Source organism: Bemisia tabaci, chromosome 6 (genome assembly GCF_918797505.1).
Source record: "Bemisia tabaci chromosome 6, PGI_BMITA_v3".
Taxonomy (NCBI): domain Eukaryota; kingdom Metazoa; phylum Arthropoda; class Insecta; order Hemiptera; family Aleyrodidae; genus Bemisia; species Bemisia tabaci.
This window is the reverse complement of record NC_092798.1, coordinates 34,980,288-35,002,310: the sequence shown is the minus strand read 5'-3', so window position 1 is coordinate 35,002,310 and position 22,023 is coordinate 34,980,288. Positions and strand designations below refer to the sequence as shown.

General features: G+C 41.5%; 1 protein-coding gene across 1 annotated transcript in view; it reads left to right on the top strand.

Moving 5' to 3' along the window:
- LOC109042976 (discoidin domain-containing receptor 2) overlaps positions 1–22,023 on the top strand; it is a 594,631-nt gene that overhangs the window by 498,159 nt on the left and 74,449 nt on the right. The window contains 1 exon segment of the mRNA XM_019059971.2: positions 16,823–17,054. Within this exon segment, the coding sequence (XP_018915516.2) occupies positions 16,823–17,054 (232 nt within the window).

Below are 22,023 nucleotides of genomic sequence, written 5' to 3'. Positions count from 1 at the left end.
GTCGAATAAAATAAAAATTGTTTATCTGCTTGATTTTTCCTTTCTCAGTGCTGAAACATTGAAAAATCTCGATCCAGATCATGGACTACCCGGTCCCGGTAGGTCTTCAAAATTTGACTATCTGTCTTGCATTTGACAAAATACCCGATTTGACCAATAGCCTGCGACATCAATAAACATCCAAGCGATTCAGGTTTTGCACTTTGTTTGAAAAAAATGTTTTCTTTGCCAGTTGCCGGTGGAGTCCAAGATAAGAAGTAAATAAAACTTAATGAATGTCATTTTATTTCTGCAGGTCGTAAATCTGATTGTGAGTCAACAAAGGGTTTAGTGTCATTTTATTGTCCAAATCTCCTCTCACTGTTTTATATTCATTGCCAAATTTGGAGAATGTGGCGGAAAGGAGGAAAATGCACCTTATCTTTTGTTGCTCCTATCGACATTATTAATTCCTATTTTCTTTAAACACGTCTCTTTAAAATGCGGCTTCTGCACTTGGGCTTCTGCAAAACACGGAAAAAACCGACGTTGTTTAAATTTAAAATCCGATTCTTCCGCTGAAGATGAAAAATGCGAATTTCACTACCGCTGTTTTCGGTAAAAACCGGGTTATTCTTTTATTAGCTGCATTTTCTTTCGACATGTTGCAGTCATCTCACTGTGTCTTATATTCTGACAGCGTAATCTAATTTTAATCGTTTCGTGTGACACTAACGGCCCTCCGACTAAATAAGCATAAGCCCACAAAAAATTTTGCTACCATAAAATCGTGACCGGTTCCCATTTTGCGAAGCCCAAGCGGTGGTAAAGCAAATTAAAGGGATAAAAAAAGAAACGATATGCCAGGTGGGCTGGCGAAAAGTCAGTAATCCAGAACGGGAAAGCGGCAGCTTTGAGCTTCAAAAGGAAGAGGTTAAGCCGGAGAATCGTAGCTTTTAATTAATCGCTAATCTCGCTGAGTTGAGCCAGGACCTGGAAAAATTTCACTTTCGCAGAAGCGTGTATTACAGAGAGAATATTGTCGGTGCTTAAGCCTGACTGCGTTAGCTACCGTGTCTTGCCTCCGATTCTTTCAGCGTGCGTCTATGCATGTTGCAAGCCCTCTCTCTATACATCATATTTTCTATTATATTTTTTATTCTATAAAGGGTGGAAGTAGTGGTCGAAACCTAAGTAATGCGAAGTTAATATCCAAAATGGCAGAATTTCTGATTTTATGAGTGTAACCCTCTGATCTCTGCGACCTGGGAAATTCAGGGATGTTTTCAATATAAAATAAAAACCTTGATACACTCAGGGGAAAAGAAAAAGAAGAATCACTAAAATTACCACTTTTTTCCATCTCTATATCTTGTTGATTACCGGGATTCTTTGAGTGCTACAGTATTCCGATAATTTTCCCACCATTTCTCGATCATTCACATTCACAATGATCGATCATGTAGTCGGTGAAATGATCAACAATATAGTGAAACTATCGGAGAACACCGAAATTCCAGGTGATCAGTTTTATGACTTTTTATCAGTAGCGTGGCGTGCGCGTGCTTTGCTACTTATCGATTGATCTGCTTTTCAAACCTATCGAAAAGGATCGATTAACAGGGTGTTTGCAACGAACACCTTAACAATCGATTCTTTACCATACTTCAAATGGAGAAAGATCAATAATCGAGCATTCAAGCCTCGCCACTGCTTTTTAGGTCCTTTACCGATAATTGGATTACATTTTGCAATAAGGAACCACTAATTCTGGCCCACTTCAGAAACAACATACATACCATTGGTTTCCCTATGCAGATAAGTGCTTTTATGGGAGAGCCAAAGATAGTGGTTCCTTTTTGCAAAATGCAGTCCAATTTTAATACATTTTTTAAAATTTTACTCGTTAGGGTGTAATTTTACCGGGTTTGAACCCCGAGCTTCTATGAACTGCGTTGAGGCGTGAAAATTCATAACTAAGGAATTAAAAATCCAGGCAACACTGTTAAGCTGACACACACTAATTACCGGGCGGAGAATGAAGACGTCCCAATTAATCTTGTTAAAACGGCGAAATTGATATCTCGCCGGCTCGCGCGCGCCCGCTCAAATATTTTTGTTATAAATTTATTACACGGCGAAACTTCGCGTTATTACAAGTCGCAGGTGAAGGAATGCGCCCTTCCAACCGGCGGATATTAATCCCCGCGCTTTTGTTTTCCAATCCGCACCCCGTTTCCACCCTTAAACCCCCCCTTCCCCCCTAAAACATCCCCCCTCCCCCACCCACCGTGCGATTCCGTCTTTGAGAAAATTTTCGAAGAATGCGAGGCGTGCCTCCGTTCATTAAGGAAAAAATTTAATTTCCGAACAAAGTCATCTTTTTCGTAGTTTCTGTGTCTCCTGAATGTAAGACACCCCCCTCCCCCTTACTCACTGGCTCCCCGCGTGTTTCTGAGAAATTTCGAAGAATGAAAGTTTCGCTAGCTTCCGTCATGCTTTTATTCGGATGCCGCGTAGCAGAATCTCACAAATGAACATCTTCTTTGGCCTAGGACAAAGCTGACGGCTTTACCTGGAATCGATCTAACTGTATTTCACGCAGTGGCTGTGCGTGCTTTGCAATATATCGATTGTTATGCCATTTAAACCATGGAAAAGGATCGATAAACAGGGTGTTCGCAGCGAATACCTTAATAATTGATTCTTTACCATAGGTTTAAATGGCATAACAGTCGATACATCGCAATTCACGCCACGCCACTGATTTCACGTTGCCTAATTTTCTCTCATTTTCTCTAGTTTTTTTGACAGACAACTAAATTCCTTCGTCTCTATGGTCTCTGTGAATTGACCCGAGGTCATGGAGTGTATAATCTTAAAATTCTAAGTTTTAGTGTAGCTTAGTTTTCTGTTCGAAAAATAAAACATCAGAGAAAATTCGTCCATGTCTGATGTAGTGCAGCCGATTCCGCATAATATGTCCAATTTCTTTCCTAGATGGAGGAACGTAACTATGTGGTCCAACGTCGCAAATTTTTTACTCGCTTTCCAATTTTTATTTGAGCACTCTTAGGCATTTAAATTGGAGATTTCACTGGTTTTTTCTCTGGCTGCACGGCAAGACTAGGGAATTTGTTGGACAAAAATTGTATAGTAATTGTGTGGGGAAAAAAAATGAATTTGATTTTGATGATTGATGATTATGAGTTGTTGGGCCTTGGAACCTTGGTATGGAGTTACGCTCGTGGGAAACAAAAAATTGACGTGCCTTATTCAGTATCAATATCAGTTTTACGAGAAACTGAAAATTTCGTCCATTGGGGTCATCCTTAGTCTTTAAAATAGCAACACGATAATGGTTCCCATCGGAAAATACTGAAGTAGTCAGCTTTGTAACCAAAATTGTACAGCTTTGATTGTCATTATGAGCATCTTACCAATATTTAAGCGTCTTTTTTGGAGGGGGATTTTCGCAACCCCCCCCCCCCCCTCATCAATTCAGCATGATATTCGTTGGAGTCGTCAATCTTCTGTATTAAATTGCGATTAAAGCGTTCCGCGTTCAGTTTATATTTTACGAAAATCTGTGAACTTACTGCTTACTTCTATAGTTCGTGTTCTCCCGTAATTTCAAAAGAATATCTCAAGTGTTCGGACGAGATATGTTTATTCAGTGTGAACATTCGCTACCGTTTCATGTGTGAGTGTGTGTCTCTCTAAAGGATAATTCTGTCTACTTGCACATACCTATGGGATATTCCTTTCCTCTGTCGTTCATTTGGAACCGGTCAGTTTATTTTTACCTCTCATCTTTTAAGAAATCTTCTTTTCCTGAAAGTATTGTCCAGTTATCATTCGCTGAGCCGTTTTCTCCTCTCTCAGTTTTGAGGTTAGGTTGACCCAACCCTACCGAATGCGAATTAGAGTAGCGGAATTAGTTTCCAGCACTAATAGTGGTTAGTGTACAGAAACCAAAAATCATGTGTGTCCAAATCACACAATTTGAGTGAACTCCATTTTTCCGTCGATTTTTCTCATAAAATCCGCCTCCCAACTTTCATCGGCATTAGTCCGACGGAGATGATTTCATTTCCATCGCATTTAGCCCCCGCCAACTCCGAAAAGAGAGAGCCTTTCCAATCTCCACGAGAACCCGCAGAGGGGAAACAATGGTCCGAGCGGATTCCGAAGTCATCCCCGCAAGACGAGAACTATCGACCGTGGAAAAAGTTCCGAGCAATTCCTGAAATTTAAGCCTGAAATTTAAGCGCGGACGACGAGCGAAAGTCATAATTTCGCAGGGCCCGGCGTTGCCTAGTAGTGCGAATAATCGTCACGTAAACACCCCCAAGAATAGATTAACATGGATGACTCCTCACCCGGCAATGGGGCCTTTCAACAACTCAGAAGCTGAACAAGACTTGAGCTCATGCATAATTAATCAGGACTAATTGGAACGCGGCAGACCTTCCGCCTGGTTTCGGCTCCTATTCCGTCATAATCCGATTTACCGCGAGCTGATTGTCAAATCCTCATCCCCGCACCCACCCCACCCGCGCACCGACCGTAATTCCTTTCTCTTATTCATATTTTTCTCGAATTTTCACCGTATTTTGGAAAGCTGCCCAATGCTGGGTCTAGGTCCGATTCCGAATGTGTAGTCGATCAGCCGATTGATTCTACATGACGTTCCCTGTTTCTTATTTCTCCGAGATTGTGCTGTAGAGAAATGGGCGCAACACTTTCACAGGGTGTCTAAGTAGCATCAGAAAAAACCAAAAATATCAGGAAAAAATCAGGAAAATATCAAGAAAATTGGAAAAATCGGACGTTTTATCAGGAATTTTTCTTACGCGAATCTCCACAGCGGAGAAGTCTTTCTGTTTTTTGCCCACCGTGCCAGGAGTCGTCGCGCCTTCTTTGTTGAAAAATCAGGAAAATTTCAAGAATTTTCAAAATGAAATAAATCAGGAATTTTTTATAAAATAACAGGAAAAATGAAGAAAATACCAGGATTCTTCAAAATTAAAAAATACTAGACATTCTGTTTCATGACGATGGTTCACAACAGTGACTCTGAAAGATTGTCTTTGCGGTCTTTGTCGCCCCATCTACTGTTTTTCTCACTGTCTTCGCCAAACAGAATAAATGTCTCTTAAGCACGGAAACTAGCCTATTTTTTTTTCGGAAATCGATATAGTATGATTTAGATGATGAGATTTGTTTGCATTTAAGGTTTAGTATGTGTAAATTGGTTTTTATGATATTGATTCATTTTTAATGTGCCACTGAAAGATCTCTCAAGGTTCTCCGTTGCTCTCAATATGTATCATCAATAAATAAAATAAATAAATAAATAAATCAATCAATCAATAAAATCATTCAGGATATTCTCAAGCTTTCACCACCCAGGACGTTTGCGAGATCCATGAAATCGAGTTTCAAATGTTCTTCGAAATCGGTAATTTGGTTTTATATTTCGTAGTACGCTGTGAATCAAAGAGAGCTTAAAATGAGGGCTTTAATATAATTTAACAAGCCTTAATGACGCTCAAATTTGAGAACAATGTGAAGTTAAAAATTTCAAGAAAAGACCTTCTCGATATTTGGTGGATGTGAAACAGTTATAAACTTTAAAATTCATGAAGTGCATTCTGTTTTATCTTGAAGAGTTCTTGGATCCATATTGCAACCAGAATAAGTCTTTGATTGTTGAAAACTATCCTAGCCTGTTGAAAACTATCAGAGTATTCGAAAATTAACGTAAAATAGTTGCTTTGATGCATATACTCTACGAAGCATAGCAAAAGTGCAAGAATGCAAAAGTTCATTAATGGACACACTCTTCATGAGACCGGTCGACCGGTCTATTTTCGATATCGCATTCCCGGTCCTCCATGTTGCCTACCTCCCGGTCTTCGGGCGTCGGCCGCGCGAATTCCAACTCCATTTAAAGGCTCGTAACTGCAAGAATCCCGGGATCTACTTCCGAATCCAGATCTGAGCGGGATTTTTTTGGTCCTCGACGGATCGTCAATCCATGAATCTTTCATGGCTCGTTACGGCGGTGTTTTGAAAGCACAGCGCGCCGCTGAGATCCGAAACGAATCCGGCTACAGTTGCCAAATAGTTCTGTAAATCAGCATCTCGCGCATTTGAGCCCATGTTAGTTATCCACATTTTATCGCATACTCTGGCAACATTGAATCCGGCCGACGGGGAAGGTGAGGCCATTCTCCTCGCATGAGCTTTCGCAGCTGTTTCGATTCATAGTTACACGTGGTTGCCAGATTTTAAGAAAATTATTAAATTTTTCCGAAAAACTTAGGAATTAGTCGATTAAGTTGATATAGCAGGTTGCCACGCCTGGAAAGGGTGCCTACAAAAATTTCATTCGGGATTTTCCTGATTTTTCCTTATATTTTAAATAAAATTTCCTGATTTTTGGCATGAATAAATTGACCCCCATTTGATTTAAAAAATTAAAATATTCAATGATCTGATTTATATGTTTGAAAAATGCTCGAAGTACTCAGAATTTCCTGATCCATGATCGATATTCCTGATGTTTTCGGGTGCCAAAAAAGTGCGTTACGTATTTTGAATCAGTGAGAACGAAAACACACTAACTCGAAAAAATGAAAACAATCAAGACACACACAAAACTGCATATTAGGTGAAGAAGTTAGTCAAAGAAAAGATTTGTGGTGCCTAAAAGCAAGTATTTAAGGAAACTTTGGCACAGATACGGTAACTTCAATGACCTTTATGAAAATTGTCTGTCCTTAGTGAAAAGAGCATTTTCGAGGTACCGAGTTGGTGTGTTTTCGTTCTCACTGTTCATTTATGACAGCCCTCCCATTCCTCTTGAAGGTATACAAAGTTACTCTAGTTACACTTAGTTATACTAAGCTGTACTTTAACATTTGTCAAATCAAATACTACCTCAAACATTTTTTTCAACCAAAAGGTGTGTGTTTCTTCTTGACTCCCAACGCTCTGCAATTTAAACACCGGATGGATGATTAAAGTCGTTTAACGCCCACGATCTCCAAACTGCGATGTCTCTACAACCAGACACCTGTCTTACCGTCCCTCTTCAAGCCTGATGCGGTGGCTCAAGGCTGACACGTTCGGGTACCACGCGGTAAAAAATACACCAAGTGAGAGGAAGGCAGAGGCAGAGAGGGGTAAAGAAAAGGGGAGCGGGCACCCCATGACGTCCCCACGGCGCACATTGGATCGAGTCAATGGAAGAGGTCGGACAAAATTTGGAAACTTTAAAAGCTTATATCTCCGTTCATACACAACTTTGAGGTTCTGAAAGCGGTTCCATTGGTTTCCTCGTAAAATTTTCTTCAAGAAGCACCCATTGAATTTTACAATGTGACGAATTAAACATCAAAGTTTTCAGTTTTAGTTAAAAGTTTCATGTCGAGCCCCCCTGATTGACTCGATGCACTGTGCGGCGCTCTTAAAAAAACCGCGGCGATTAATTACACATCTCAAAAATAACAGTTTATAATGGTTTATCGCAGAAGCACGTAATTAGGGATATAGGTAATGGGTTGTTTGTCGAGGATAAATCACTCGGGCTATAAAAAGACTTGACAAGACCAAACGGAGAAAATCTGAAAACTGAAAATCTCTCCGAGCGGACAAGTTACGCCCGTGTCTTTTTCGTCCCCCTCCCCGCCCGCCCATCCACCGGTCTTTAATTATACCGGCTTTAATTTAATTACTTTTTTTCTCCTTCGCGCGGTGCTCGAGTACGAGGTTGACATGGTGGAGTATGGTGTGTGTCAACCACTCCGGGGCCTTAATTTGACAATTATAAGTTCGTCATCATGCATCACACTTTCACGGTTGTCACGTATTGTGCTTTATCATTTTTTTGGATCACGCTACTTTTTTCTGGTTAGTTTCATGCCTTGTTCCGTCATTGGTAAAAACTGTTCGGTTCGTTACCAGGGTGTCTACAAGTCCGGAATTTCCGGATAATCCGGACATAGTACTGATTTTTCAAAGACGGTCCGGAAGTACTGAAAAAGTGCGGGAATTCCGCAAGAAGGTCCGGAATTTTTATTAATTTGTTGTCATTTTTGTCGCAATTTGAGCGAGAAATTCAAATTTTTTAAATTTTTCGAATTTCATCAATTGGAAGTACTGAAAAGTTCTGAGATTTTCTGTTAAAACGGTACTGAATTTCTTGGGAATGTACTGAAAAAGTACTGTAAAAGTACTGATTTTCGGCCAGCCTGTTTTGGTAGACATCTCGGTTACACGACTTTCTCCATAAGTGAGCCAAAAACAGTAGTTGTTTCGCCTAATACCCTAAACAACGTATCTAAATTGCAACGTCCTAGAATTTCCGCGCATATTTAATTTACTTTAAATTTTAATTGGAAAAAAGTTCGAAACCGATCTCCAGCCGGAACGCAGGAAAGTTGGAAACACGTGATACGAATGAATATGCATTTTGTAAATCCTGGAATAAAATTTCGACTTTTCCGCTATAATTGGCGTGCTTTTCTTGAATTTTCACCTTAAACTTCGAATTTTTTCTATTGTTTCTCCACTGTTCCGTTTCCATCTTGCCGTTTCCAAGCGTTTGGAGAAATAGCATTGATTTGCCCTTCTTCTAAAACATGAAGTATGCACCAAAATTCTGAAACTTTAAAATTTAGACACTCGGTTTTGATGCTTAGATCACGGTTTCGGTGCGCTCGTTTCTGAACGGAAAGAACACTGGAAAAAAAAAAACAAAAAAAAAACACACTTTGGATCTAGAGTCCAGACTCTTAAAAACATCGACAAGAAAAAATACTCTTGATTAATTCGGATTTTTACTTAAATTAAGAACCAAGCTTCTTAATTTGAGCGGATTTCCTTTTAATTTAAGCAAAAATCTGATTGAATCAAGAGTATTTTTTCTTGTCAATGTTTTCAAGAGTCTGGACTCTAGATCCAATGTGTTTTTTTCCAGTGAAAGCAGCGGCAACGGCCATCCGCGCGTTTATATCCTGGTGAATCTGTGTTTTTTAAGTCACTCCTGTCACGAGGTGAAGCGGCAGAGCCAGGCCGTGGATGTAGGCTCATTCATCCCGTACACTTCTCAGATGTGGTTTTATTTTGATTAATTTAATCCGGAAAACCGTGCCCGCAAGCAGAAGCCCCGATACCTGCTCCTGTGCTCCAGCCCCCGGCTTCCTGGAGTCCGTCCAAAATATAATTGGTCCTCACCGCGTCATTTCCAGCCGACGGCCAAGACTTCCCGTGCGTGCTCGTCAGTGCCGTAACCATGGCGAAGTCAAAATACTCTCTTTCGAAATTGGTGAAATCAGAGTCTTATGCAGGTACATAGGAGGATTCAAACACCTCGAACCGTGGTGGTGGGGGGGGGGGGTTAAGGGAGGTCTTCGGTTCTTCCCCGGAAAATTTTCGAAATCTTAAAGCATTTAATATGCAGTTTGAGTCAATTTTTTCATGAATCAGGACCAAATGTAAGCAATGTAAGCGTCCTTCTTTCTTCTCTCCTCCGTGTCTTCCCGTTTTCTTTCTTTCCTTTTTCTCTCTCCTCTTTTTCCGCGAAAGGGGGGGGGGGGGGGCTCACGTTCTCTACGCCCGCCCTGGATCCGCCTATTTGCAGAAATTCCTTTAGAATCCGAACCAGTTCATCAGTTTTCGACTGCGCAAAAGTGAATACTTGATATTCCTGTGTGGACTTACAGCCACTTATAAGGTTTTTTGGGGCACCTCATACCTATGGAATTTACCTTGTTCGCAGTGATTATTTTCATCGGGTAAAAATAAACGAAAATTTGCAAAAGCAGTAGTTATGTTCCCGTATTTTAGTTCATTATTATTTTGACAATTATCCCTCTGATGCTTTATAGTGTGTTCATTGGAGCATCTCAATAAGCCTCTATCTGCGATCCTCATCCTCATTGGAATTTACCTTGTTCGTAGAGATTATTTTCATCCGGCTAGAATAACTTAAAATTTACATGGCAGTTGTGTTTTCCCATTTTGGTTTTTCATTTTGACAATGATCCTCGTTAAACTTAACTATATACAAAGAGTTTACTGGAGCTGCGATTTGCAATTTGAGAGACGTTTACCTTGGTTACAAATATTATCTTCATCTTGCTAGAATAACTTAAAATTTACAAGTCTCAATGCAACCTGATCAGTCTTACTCTTGGGTCTCGGTGTTTGATCTCGGCGATTAGGATCCGTTCATTAACTGAGTAACGTCAAATTCTGAATTTTTCACACCCCCCTCCCACCCCGCTGCTCTTTTTGGTAACGCTCTAGTAACGTAGACCCCCACTCACTAACAAGTAAAATCAGAAGGAAGTAACGTTTTCCTCGGCCTTTCTCCTCTAGAACGTTACGTATTTTATGAACGGCCTCCTTTTTAAACCGGTAAATATACATTTTTTTTTTTATTTTATACATAAATTTCAATGAACGTAATCGAGCGTTGCAAATTCGCGGCTCCAGGATCTTAGTTGCGTTTCCTTTGACGCGGGCCTCGAAGAGACATCGACACGAAAAAAATGGCGGAAAGAAAATGGAGACGTTAATATCAGTCTGTCTTCGAAGTCCTGCCGACTTTTCATTCATTTCCGCTAAGTACAAGATATTGTGCACAGGGACTTAGTTTTCCCGGTGAAGAAGGAGCCAGTTGAATATTTTCGACGCATAAATCCCGACGCCGGACACTGGAAAGGCGCTTGAACCAGGGTGCATCACAAAGCGTCGTTCCCCCGCCGTAAGGACATATCGCTAACCCCACATGAGCTCTGGAAGGCGTAGAGTCATACGGGGAATAGGGCTCACGTGGAAATTGAGTTAAGCTCTTATTTGAGAAGGAGGACGAAAGAAGCGGGCGCCGTAAGCCGCTGCAAGTAGCCGGGGCCCGTCGGTTATTAGGCTTATTTCTGACCTCAAAGGTTTTGCAGTCGGGACCCCGCTCGGCGCTCGGAGCGCGGGTCTGCGGTGAATCGATTATAGTGCAAAGTTCATAATCGCATGAAATATGAACGGATAAAGGTGAGTCACGAATGGACGGCATCTGTTTTGATGTTGGGACTCCTCCGCCGCCGCTGCTGCCTTCGCTGTAGCCGGATTCATCTGGCGTGGGTGCGCCCCGCGCCCCCCCCCTCCGAACGCTCCGCGGCTCAGGGAATTTGAAAATTTTGGAGTCAGGGAATTTTAAATGAGACGAATGAAATCAGGGCGTCTTGAATCAGGAAAAACCGGAAAATATCAGGAATTTTGGCCGATCAGGAAAATATCAGGAAAATCGGAGAATCGGACGTTTTATCAGGAATTTTTCTCACGCAAATCTCCTCAGCGGAGGAAGTCTTACTGCTATTTGCCTACCGTGCCAGGAGTCGAGAAAAATCAGGAAAATATCAGGAATTTTCAAAATGAAAAAATCAGGAAAATATCAGGATTTTTCAAAATTAAAAAATACTAGACACGCTGGAAATGAAATGTAGAATTTGCAATCAAGAATTTTATTGCTTCGCTGTATTTTTTTCATAATTTTTTTCTGACATGAGAAATTGGAGAAAAATTGATTTAAAAGTGAGAAAATTCGCCGCCTTGTGACGTCATCTGGCGGCATTCCCCATTTAAACACGTGTATTTTAGCAGAATCGGTTATTTTCTCATATCTCCTCTAATAATTGCTCAAGTTATGAATCAAGGGTATCTTCGTGTTCAGTTCACTCAGTAGATTCCACTTCAACACGAAATTCATCAAATTTCAGACCCTTGCAAATTCTCCATCGTGGAAACTCTGACAACTCGTCATTTCTATGAAAATTGCAAAAAAGAGTGTACGCAGCCAAGCATTTGTTTTTAAAATCCTATTTTCTTTTTTTGCTGGCAAGTATACGTCAGGTATCTCAAGATCCCTACTGATTTGTGACAGAAAAGTGACTGATCGCGGTTGGTTCATTTTTCTAAAACGTGGTGAAAGTCATCCAATCTAGAGATATTTCATCATTCTAACAAGAAACTACATAATGTTTTTGACACAAGACCGCAAATATTGTGCCGAAACCCTGGTAATTTTTCTGGTAAAGGCTGAAATATTTGCGCAAAAATTTTCAAAACTCTTATCTTTATTAGGTTTGCTTCTTCATCGTTCATTACCGGATGAATTTTATGAGGTCGATTTTTTGTGCGATAATGCACCAGCGACGTGCTCGCTTCAGTTCTCTTGAGAATTCTTATGCATTAAAAATGCATATGGCTCATTATTGCAAGACAACATCCGATTCTAGGTACGTTAACTCACAAAGAAAAGATCAGAAGAATGAGATAACTCGGTATTTTGACATTACACTTGTGCGGAACGGTACAAAAGACAAAATTAAGTATTTTTCTGAATGGACGAACACAACCTCACATCAAACTTTCTTCAGCGTTACTCGCGAAACCAATGGTTACAGACCCATTAAAAGCCACATAAACACGAACAATAGAAACCAACTGCATCCCCACCGCAAAGACCAAGAACACAACGTCAAAACGGTCAAATCATCCGGCATATACCCGCCAGTGGCGTAGCGTGAATGATCGATTATCGATATATCCCCATTTGAAGCTATGGTAAAGGATCGATTACCAAGGGTACCCTGATAATCGATCTTTTTTCATAGCTTTGAGTGGCGTTATCAATCGATACATCGCAAAGCACGCCGCGCCACTGATACCCGCAACCCGGCGAAGCGGTCAAACGCTCCGCGGGTGTTTGCTATTGTCCGCGTAAACCCTGCAGCGTTGTCAAATCTCTGCAAATCCTTCATTTTACCCCATATTAATTCGGGCTAAATGGGCGGTTTTTGGCAACGGCGCTCGCGAGACGCCTCGTAAATCGCGGTGCACGGCGGCGGCAAAGGCACCGGGCCCGCGGCCCGTTTGAGCCGGTCGATGCGACGGGGATGCGGTAATTATTACCGCGGCACGCGTTAAAATGCGCGCCGAGCGACGCTATTCTCATTCCGCGAGCGTTACGCGCCGAGTTTCTCAACTTGGAGTTGCAGCGCGTCGATCCCGAACTGTGAAGTGTCGTTGCGCCGAGCGCATGGTGTGGAAACTAATAGACCACGGGAAGGGCTGCATTCTTGGTAGCACTTTACGTCACTCCTATGACGTAAAGGCGGATCTCTTTTTTTACGTGAGCCCTGAAACGCGTAGAGTTACATCGGCAATAGGGCTCAACTCGGAAATTAGTTACGCTCCTATGTCTGAGGAGCGACTAATACACTGGAAAAAAAAACACATTGGATCTAGAGTCCAGGGTCTTAAAAACATCGGTAAGATAAAGTACTCTTGATTCAATCAGAATCTAGCTTAAATCAAGAACCAAGCCTCTTAATTTAAGCGGATTTCCTTTTGATTTAAGCTTAAATCCGATTGAATCAAGAGTATTTTTTCTTGTCAATGTTTTCATGAGTCTTGACTCAGATCCAATGTGTTTTTTCCCAGTACGTAGAGGCAGATCTCTTTTTTTACGTGAGCCCTTAAACGCGTAGAGTTACATTGGCAATAGGGCTCAACTCGGAAAGCAGTTACGCTCCTATGTCTGAGGAGCGACTAATAGAATCGTGCAAAACCGGAGTCACACTAACAGTAAGTTTGAACTCCTCACTGGAAAAAAAAAAAAAAAAAAAAAAAAAAACACATTGGACCTGGAGTCCAGCCTCTTGAAAACATTGATTATATAGAAAAAGGACTCTTAATTCAATCAGATTTAAGCTTAAATCAAAAGGACATCCGCTCAAATTAAGAGGCTTGGTTCTTCATTTCAGCTTAAACCTGATTGAATCAAGAGTATTTTTTCTGGTCGATGTTTTTAAGAGTCTGGACTCTAGATCCAATGTGTCTTTTTCCCAGTGAACCTGCATTGTACTATGTAGGAAGTTCACTGAAATTTGCACCAAAATCTGCACAACCGCGCAGTTAAATTTGGCAAAACCTGATGTGGCTTGGTACCTTTTTGCTTAACGCGGTCCAAATGTTGTCCCCTCCCTCCTTTTTTCCAACGGGTATTTCCCATGCTCCCCACACAAGTCGAGAGCAAAGTGAAGAAGCATTAGCTCGGCGGCTAATTCAGCTTTCGATTCGTTGCGGAGCGATAAGCACCCGCGGTGGGAAGGCGGCGGCTAAGACGCGAAAGCTGGCTGGGAATAAAGTGGCGGGACTTATGCCCGGATGAAAGCGGGGCTGAATAGCGAGTATTTCAAAGAGCGCCCCGGAGTCGGGTGTCATATTCGGAATCATTAACATACTCACGGTTAATGCACGAGGCTACCGTCCCGGGCCCAGACACTTTTCGAGGGCTTTTCACTTTCCACCGCCACCGGGATTCCTACGTGCTCAAAGCCCCACCAAGCTCCGTTGCCGAGTCGGGTAGTGTTCATAAATTACGTGACGCTCTAGGGGAAGGGAGGGTCAAGGAGTTTTTCATATGGTTCGGATGTTTTTTCAATGCAATTTTTCGTACGCCAGGGTGTCTACAAGTCCGGAATTTTCGGAAAGTCCGGAAATAGTACTGATTCTTAAGGGCGGTCCGGAAGTACTGAAAAGTGCGGAAATTCTGCAAAAAGGTCCGGAATTTTGTAATTTTTTGTAATTTTGGGCGCAATTTCCAATTTTTGAAATTTCTCGATTTTCGTCAAATGAAGGTACTGAAAAAGTACGGAATTTTTCTGTCAGAGGAGGTACTGAATTTCTTGAGAACGTACTGATGAAGTACTGTAAAAGTACTTATTTTTAACCAGCCTGTTTTAGTAGACACCCTGTATGCATTTCTTAGCACCTGTCAGGAAATCAGGGATCTGCAGCGAAGTATAAAATACAGCTGCAGGGTACCTAAATCGCACTGGAGAGTCATATGACATTCCTGTGGATTTAACGAAAATTCCACTTTCACATCCAAGTGTGTTTCACACTTTCACAGTCGTCGGACTGAGTTAAACCAACCTGTATTTTCCGGGGAAGCTCGGGGGTCTCATCTTAAAATGTTTTTCGCACTTTTTTCCTCTGCATCTCGACTCTAACTTCATGAAAAGCAAAAGAGGGACCGTCCACCTGTCTTTTTAGAAGCCCCCCAAGGTGGATCAAAAGCTCGGACATGAGTTTAATGTATGAAAAATATGAAAGAACCCTAATTTTCCGCACAAAAAAAAAAAATAAAAAAAATGAATAAAAAAGGTGTTGGTGTCAGGGCTTTTGTCCAAAACAAACTGGTGGTTTCACACTTTTTCAACTCTCTCGTAAACATGAGAGGGAGAAAATAACCTTTCCCGCTCTCACGCCCTACATCCCTAGATTTCCTTCAAGACTAACTCGGATATGGCAACAGGGACGACAATCGAAAGTGGGCGTCGGCGGGAGGGATGCGAGAAGCTCTCGGAGGGATGCGCGGCGCTGATCCCGGCCTAAGTCCCTTCTTAGGTGTGATCGCTACAAACAACTTATTTTCAATTCTCGCCCGGACCGCCCAGCACACGTGCAGAAAAAGCCAAATGGAATTTTAATGCATAGCCATTAAGTCGCCGCTCCGGCTCGCGGGGAAATCTCGAGCTTTCCTTTTCTTCGCGGCCATTCCTGCCTCGTATTTTCCCTTTGACCCTTTGCGGGCCCTCTGCGGCCGGGCCTCGCCGCGGACAATGGGAGTGTATGCCGTCCGAAATTCTGTGCATCGCCCCTGCCTCGGCTTTCCACGTTAATTTATTTATTCCCCTCCCCCTGCTCGTAGCCAAGAGCTACGGGGAGTTCCTTTCAAGTCGATTTCCCACCTTGCTTTGCTCTCGTGAACAGAGAAATATTCCGAATACAAGGTCGTTTTTAGTGCATTGGCCAGGGTGTCTACAAGTCCGGAAAGTCCGGAAATAGGACTGATTTTTTAAGAGCGGTCCGAAAGTAACGAAACAGTACGGAAATTCCGAAAAAAGGCCCGGAATCTTTTGTAATTTTTGTCGCAATTTCAAATTTTTGAAATTTTTAGAATTTCGTCAAATGGAGGTACTGAAAAAGTACGGAATTTTTCGGTTGGAGGAGGTATTGAATTTCTTGATAAGGTACTGAAAAAGTACTGTAAAAGTACTTATTTTGATCAGTCTGTTTTAGTAGACACCCTGTTGGCGGATCCGACAAAATGGCAACATTGTCTTTTCTCCATTTGAACCTATGGAAATGTATCGATCCTTGGATGGGCCAGGTGCTCCGACACGAATCGATCATTTCGCATAGCTTTAAATGGAAGAAATCCGGTGTTGCCATTTTGCTGGATCTGCCAATGCATTTGGTGTCGTAAAGCGTCCTCTCCACTAAGAAAAATAAAGTATGGTTTGAGCGACAGTGATAGGAGGATGGTAATCACCAACAGACTCGATGGTCGCAAAAATCATAACTCTGATCACATTCACCAAAAGTACGATAAGTTCTTTTAGATGTCTGGTGAATTGTATCCCACATCACTGTGTTAAAAATCAATAGACTAATGCCAGAATTTACGATACTTCTGAAAAAAATTGCCATACTTTTTTTCAGCGTTAATTTTTACTTCACTGGAAAATATTTATATTTTGAGGGAACTTTTGATTTTTCAAGATTTTTTCAAGAATTGATTTTTCAAAATTTCAATATTTTTTCAAGAATTGATTTTCTAAAAATGTTAAACAGATTTTAGTTGACAACCTCAACGGACCTTTGGACCACTTGGACTTTTGCCTGTCCATGTGATTACTTCATTCTTTCACTCATTTCCTTGAAATTTGCTTCGACTAATACATTTTTTTCTCGTTTTTTGCAGGATTCGATCGGAGATTCTGGGTGGGGCTTGGTGTCCGAAGCAGCAGATCACTACCGAGTCGCGAGAATGGCTGGAGATCGACTTGCATTCCGTGCACGTGATCACGGCCGCCGAGACGCAGGGTCGTTTCGGCAACGGACAGGGTCAAGAGTTCGCCGAGGCTTACCTCATCGAGTACTGGCGCCCCAAGCTCGGAAAATGGGTCCGCTACAGGGACGTCAAGGGCAATGAGGTCAGTAGCTTTTCCTTTTTCTTAACGCTTTAGTAGAATTGCGAACGTTGTTGAGCGGAACAATCCGCCACTCCCTCTGACGATAGGACATATCTCTATTTCCACATGAGCTCTGGGAAGCATGACGTTGTACGGAGAGCAGGGCTTACGCGGAAATTAAGATGCGCCCTTACGTCAAAAGAGCGAGGAATTAATTCGTTGAAATTAAAAAGAATATTAAATAGTAAAACAAGGTGACACAAGTTCTTCAAAAGTCAGGAAACCGGCTGTATCCGAATTGCGTTCCTTGTCATTCCGAATTGCGTCCTAAGAACCTGTACAAGTAAGTGCAAACGCGTTGTTTCTAAAATGAAACAGAAATCTTAGCTACCATTGAAAAATACAATCCAAGTATCAATTTTTGGGTTTCGAAAGTTCGAAGAGATTTTTTTTAGCTTGATCATTTGCTGTTTGTAACACTCCATCAGGTTTTAAGCTTTATAGAAATCCCTTTTTTTTAGAATGTCAATTGTTCGTGACGGAATAAAGCATTTCGGAGAAGCGATTACTAATTGAGAAATCTTTATTTCCGTGTGTAAACCTATTTCCTTTTGATACGAGTCATGAACCGCCCACGGCGCCCACCTTGTAAAGCCTGCGGCCTACACAGATTGAATCTTGTTCGTATCGAGATGATCTTTTTACCGACGAATTGAGGGAAACAACTCTAACTAATACGAACATTCGTCATGTCTCCACTCGTTACAGAAATGCCCTTTGAATAATATATTTTTTTCCTATTGTATTCTGTATTTGTGCCGTAAACGAGGAAAATTCTGTGACTGGCGTCGGTGGTGAATAAGTGCTCGTCTGGAACAATTTCACTCAAGTTAAAAGCAATCGAGGGCTAATCTGTAGGATTAGCGGGGGATTAGCGGGCTAATTAACCCTAATGGATCAGAAGCGGAACCTTTTTAGTGTCCATCAGACACATTACAGACGAATTAGCAATGAATTCCCCGTTGCCAAACCGGTTTTCCTCGGCCTTGCGAATTGGTGACATCGACGAAGATTTTCGGAACATTTTTTTTACGGTCCATAAGTCTCATTACGCATGAACCTTGTTTTCTTCAGCAGGTTACTGAATACTGATCATTCGCATTTTCACTTTTTCTGTTTTGAAATGCCGGTTTGTGATTTCTCCTTCCTAAAGTCCAGTTCCAGCTTAACTGCGAATGTTTCTTTTGAGATTTTTATAGTATTTTATCACTATGAGCACCCACGTGTTCCAAAAAAATCTTGAAAGTCTACAAAAGCCGAATAATCTAGCATTCTAATTGTATCAAAGAAATGAAATATCACAAATTTTCAATCGAAGATTTCACACTCTAGTTAATTTTTTGACTCGTAATTTTGATTGGAATCACATGAATAAACTCATGAGAGGTTCATAATGGATTCATACGCGTGGCTAGGAAATGACTGACTGTCACGTTAATTTAAAAAAATTCAGTAAAGTCCGTTCATGACTTTCCCACACCTGAACCAAAAAAAAGCCAATTTTTAAGATATAAGGTTGAATTCATCATCTTTTTACAAGAGGCAGTTTTAAAAACCGATATAATCTATAATAATTATGATCGATTCAACCATATTTTTGTCATGCACCAAAATCAGTAAGCAGAACTGTTAAATTTGATGTACTTCTCAAGCAACATCGGTTTGGAAATCCATCTGTTGAAGGCTTAAAAATTGATGACTAAAAACATGGTTCATTCTCCCCTAAAATCATCCGTGTGTAGGGGTAAATTAAATTAATCAATTTCAGTGCAACAATACATTTCATGAACTTCCCTTTCTCTCTGGTGCACCATACCCCCAACAATAAATCCCCGGTCCATATTCCTAGGAATTTTGGCAAACGCGGATCGAACGAACACAAACGAGGAACACAACACAGGGAACATCGGAATACGGAACGGCCGGCGAATCAGAGATCCCGATTATCGGGTGATTTATTGACTCGGTGCACTCTTCATCATTCATTCATCCGCGGATCTGTTGTTTCCGTCTGTTTGCGAAAAGCTCCGTGCTAAAACCCCACATACCCATCACCCAACGACCCCTGGCGCTCAAGTAGCTTTACGGTCTGCAGGGTTCACCGAAAAACGGGCGCGTTCGGTTTTTTTAAAATTCACGTTTGTTTACCCGCGGCCCGGGATCCGCGGATGAGAGTGCGATCACCTCCCTGTTTGCTCAGTAAGATGCACGTATGTATATAGGGTTTCAAATAGAAGTTGAGTGGTTTTTGTGTAGAAGGGTTAGCGGCGATGCCATTAGCCCGGCTCGAAATCGATCGGGCTAAGTGCTCGGTAATTGTGATTCTGTCCGTCTCATTATCTCCTGCGGCGGCGGCAGCTTGTAAGCGAGCATTCGAGCTTTATCTTCGGTAAATAGGATCGTGAGACTCCGTTGTTTCGAACCACCTCTTCGTGCTTCCCGTTGGTTTCGTCGAGGAACATACAAGAAGAATAAGGAAACCGATAGAGTTACGAATTCATCGGTTGAAGCCGATCACCGGCAATTTCTGTAGATGTTACCGTCTTCCGGTAATTTTACCAATTCTTATGGGTTAATTTTTTGCGTGTGGCGTTACTTTTTTCAAAAGATTAAACCACGTTTTTCTACAGGGTAACAATCTTCCTGTTGAAACTTTAGTGCTCTTGTTTCCTCCAATATTTTAGCATTCAGGGTGAAATTTTCCAAAATTTCTCCCTGATTTCCAAACTTTCCAAAAATTCCAGATTTTATTCCTTCGTGTAATCGCCGAATCTCAGGATATATTGTCCTCCGGAAGATAACGCTCCTCTCTTAGATCCGGTCACAGTTTATTTTACCAGTGTAAGGATTCAACCGGTGATTTTTTCCAGATTTTACCGCGTACTGGATCATTTCAGTAAATTCTTCGTTTCCTATCCATGAAAGAATGTAACTACATTCCAATATTGCCAAATGTCTCTGTGCAAATTTTATATTTATTAGAAGAATCTTGGTAATTTTTGACTGTAAAATTTACTGATTTTTCCTCTGATCTCATCCGAGAATCAGAAAAATATTGAGTCACATTTTTGTAAAAATTCGAATTGCCTGAGTCAATTTTGCAACCTTGGAATGTAGGCTTGTTTCTTCTTTCAGGAAACGACGGATTGTTGCTGCAGCTAAAATCACTCACCGGGAAACTTCTCGATCCCATTTTTATTTACCTGTTAAAGTTTTTCATAAAATTAACTCCAGCATTAATGAAAGAGTAAACATCGAGTACATCTAGTTCAAGAAGATGAAAAAAAAGTCCGAGGCCTCTCTTCAGTGATCGGAACATAATAAAAAACAATAATTGCCTTCTAAGTTCTATCAAGAAGTTGAGGTCGATGGTCACGACTCGACCGGTTCCCAGCAGCATAGGCTTAAATTTAGCCATTTTCCAGGAAGCAATTTCGCGGCTCGGAGGCCGGGGCTGGCGACGTAAAAAATTGGACGGGAAATGAGCGCGGTGGAGGCGTGGGCGTTTCTGGGCTCGTTTTCGCGCGCGTTAACTCCTTCTAATGAGATCGGATCGCCTTTGATATTCCGCGGCGTGCATGTGCAGCCAGTGTGTCGGCCCCTGACATGTTCCAGATGATACGCCCGTCGCACTCGCGGCGACGATCGCGGTAGCGTCGCGACGCTGGCGTCCGCGTCCCGAACGTCCTGGACGTCGCGTCGGTCCGTCAAACTGAGCCGCGACGTCACGTGGCGCGGTAAAATTGGATCGATACTGAGAGATTTTAAAATGTTAATAATATTAATACTGCGGTCAGCTATGCCGTGCTAAGGAAGAACGCCGTATGAGCCACCAGGCGTTGCCTAATTTCCTTTGATAACAGACGAATTTTCTGGTAAACTTATGAATATTTTCCTTCCAATTTTTCAGATAATTTTGTTCGCAATTTCACGTAAAGTCCCTGAAAATTTCAGGGAAAAATATTCATATCTTTCCTCGAAAATAAACATTTTACTGAAGGAAATTTGGCAGCTCTCGAATGTTCATACGGCGTTCTTCCGTAGCACGGCAGAGCTACTCTGCTGTGCTTCAGATGTTGTCAGATTCCTTTTGATAGAATATGAATATTCGGGAAAATTTGTAAATCCTTTTTTTCGATTTTTCAGAGAATGTTTTTCGTAATTTGATCCAAAGTGTTTGAAAATTCCAAGGTAAAATATTCGTAACCTTCTTCAAAAATACATATTTTCTGAGCGGAAATTTTGAATGTTCATGCGGCGTTTTTCCTTAACACAGCAGTACTCGTTTCAGAGAATTAATTTCCTTTTGAAATTTGCAGATAATTTAGATCTGATCGTGATTAAGGTTCCCTGAAAAATTTAAAGAAATATAAACCCAGATTTCCCTAAAAATTCATATTTTATCAAAGGAAATTCGGTTATGTCTGAAGAGTCATACGACGTTCTCTCATATCACGGCCGTCCTACGATGTCTCCAAAGTGTAAACAGCCCCTTGATATTTTTCAACGAACAGCATTCTCTTTAAAAGGATTTCAAATCAATTACAAACCATTCTAAAACATCGCAATTAAGTCGCGCAGTTTTAGAGCGTAACCATCGCTTTGACGCTTCATCAGTTTACGAGAGCTGAAACGAAGATCCCCAATCTGAAAGCGCTCAATCACCGACTTACGGGACAATAAGCTGCTTACGACGACGAGGCCGATTTAACCCGGTCAGCTCAAGGAACAGACGAGCACAGAGGCCCCTTAATTGGCCCTTTCGGTTTCGGCTTAATTTACAGCAGTCGCCGCCGCTCGCCCTCCGACTATTATCCGGGACCGGCGACAAAACGAAGGTAATTTAAAACAACGTTCGAAATAAATCGACTCGGAGTAACTCGATTTAACGGCGCAAAACCGGATCTTTACATCGGTTTCGCACCCGGAC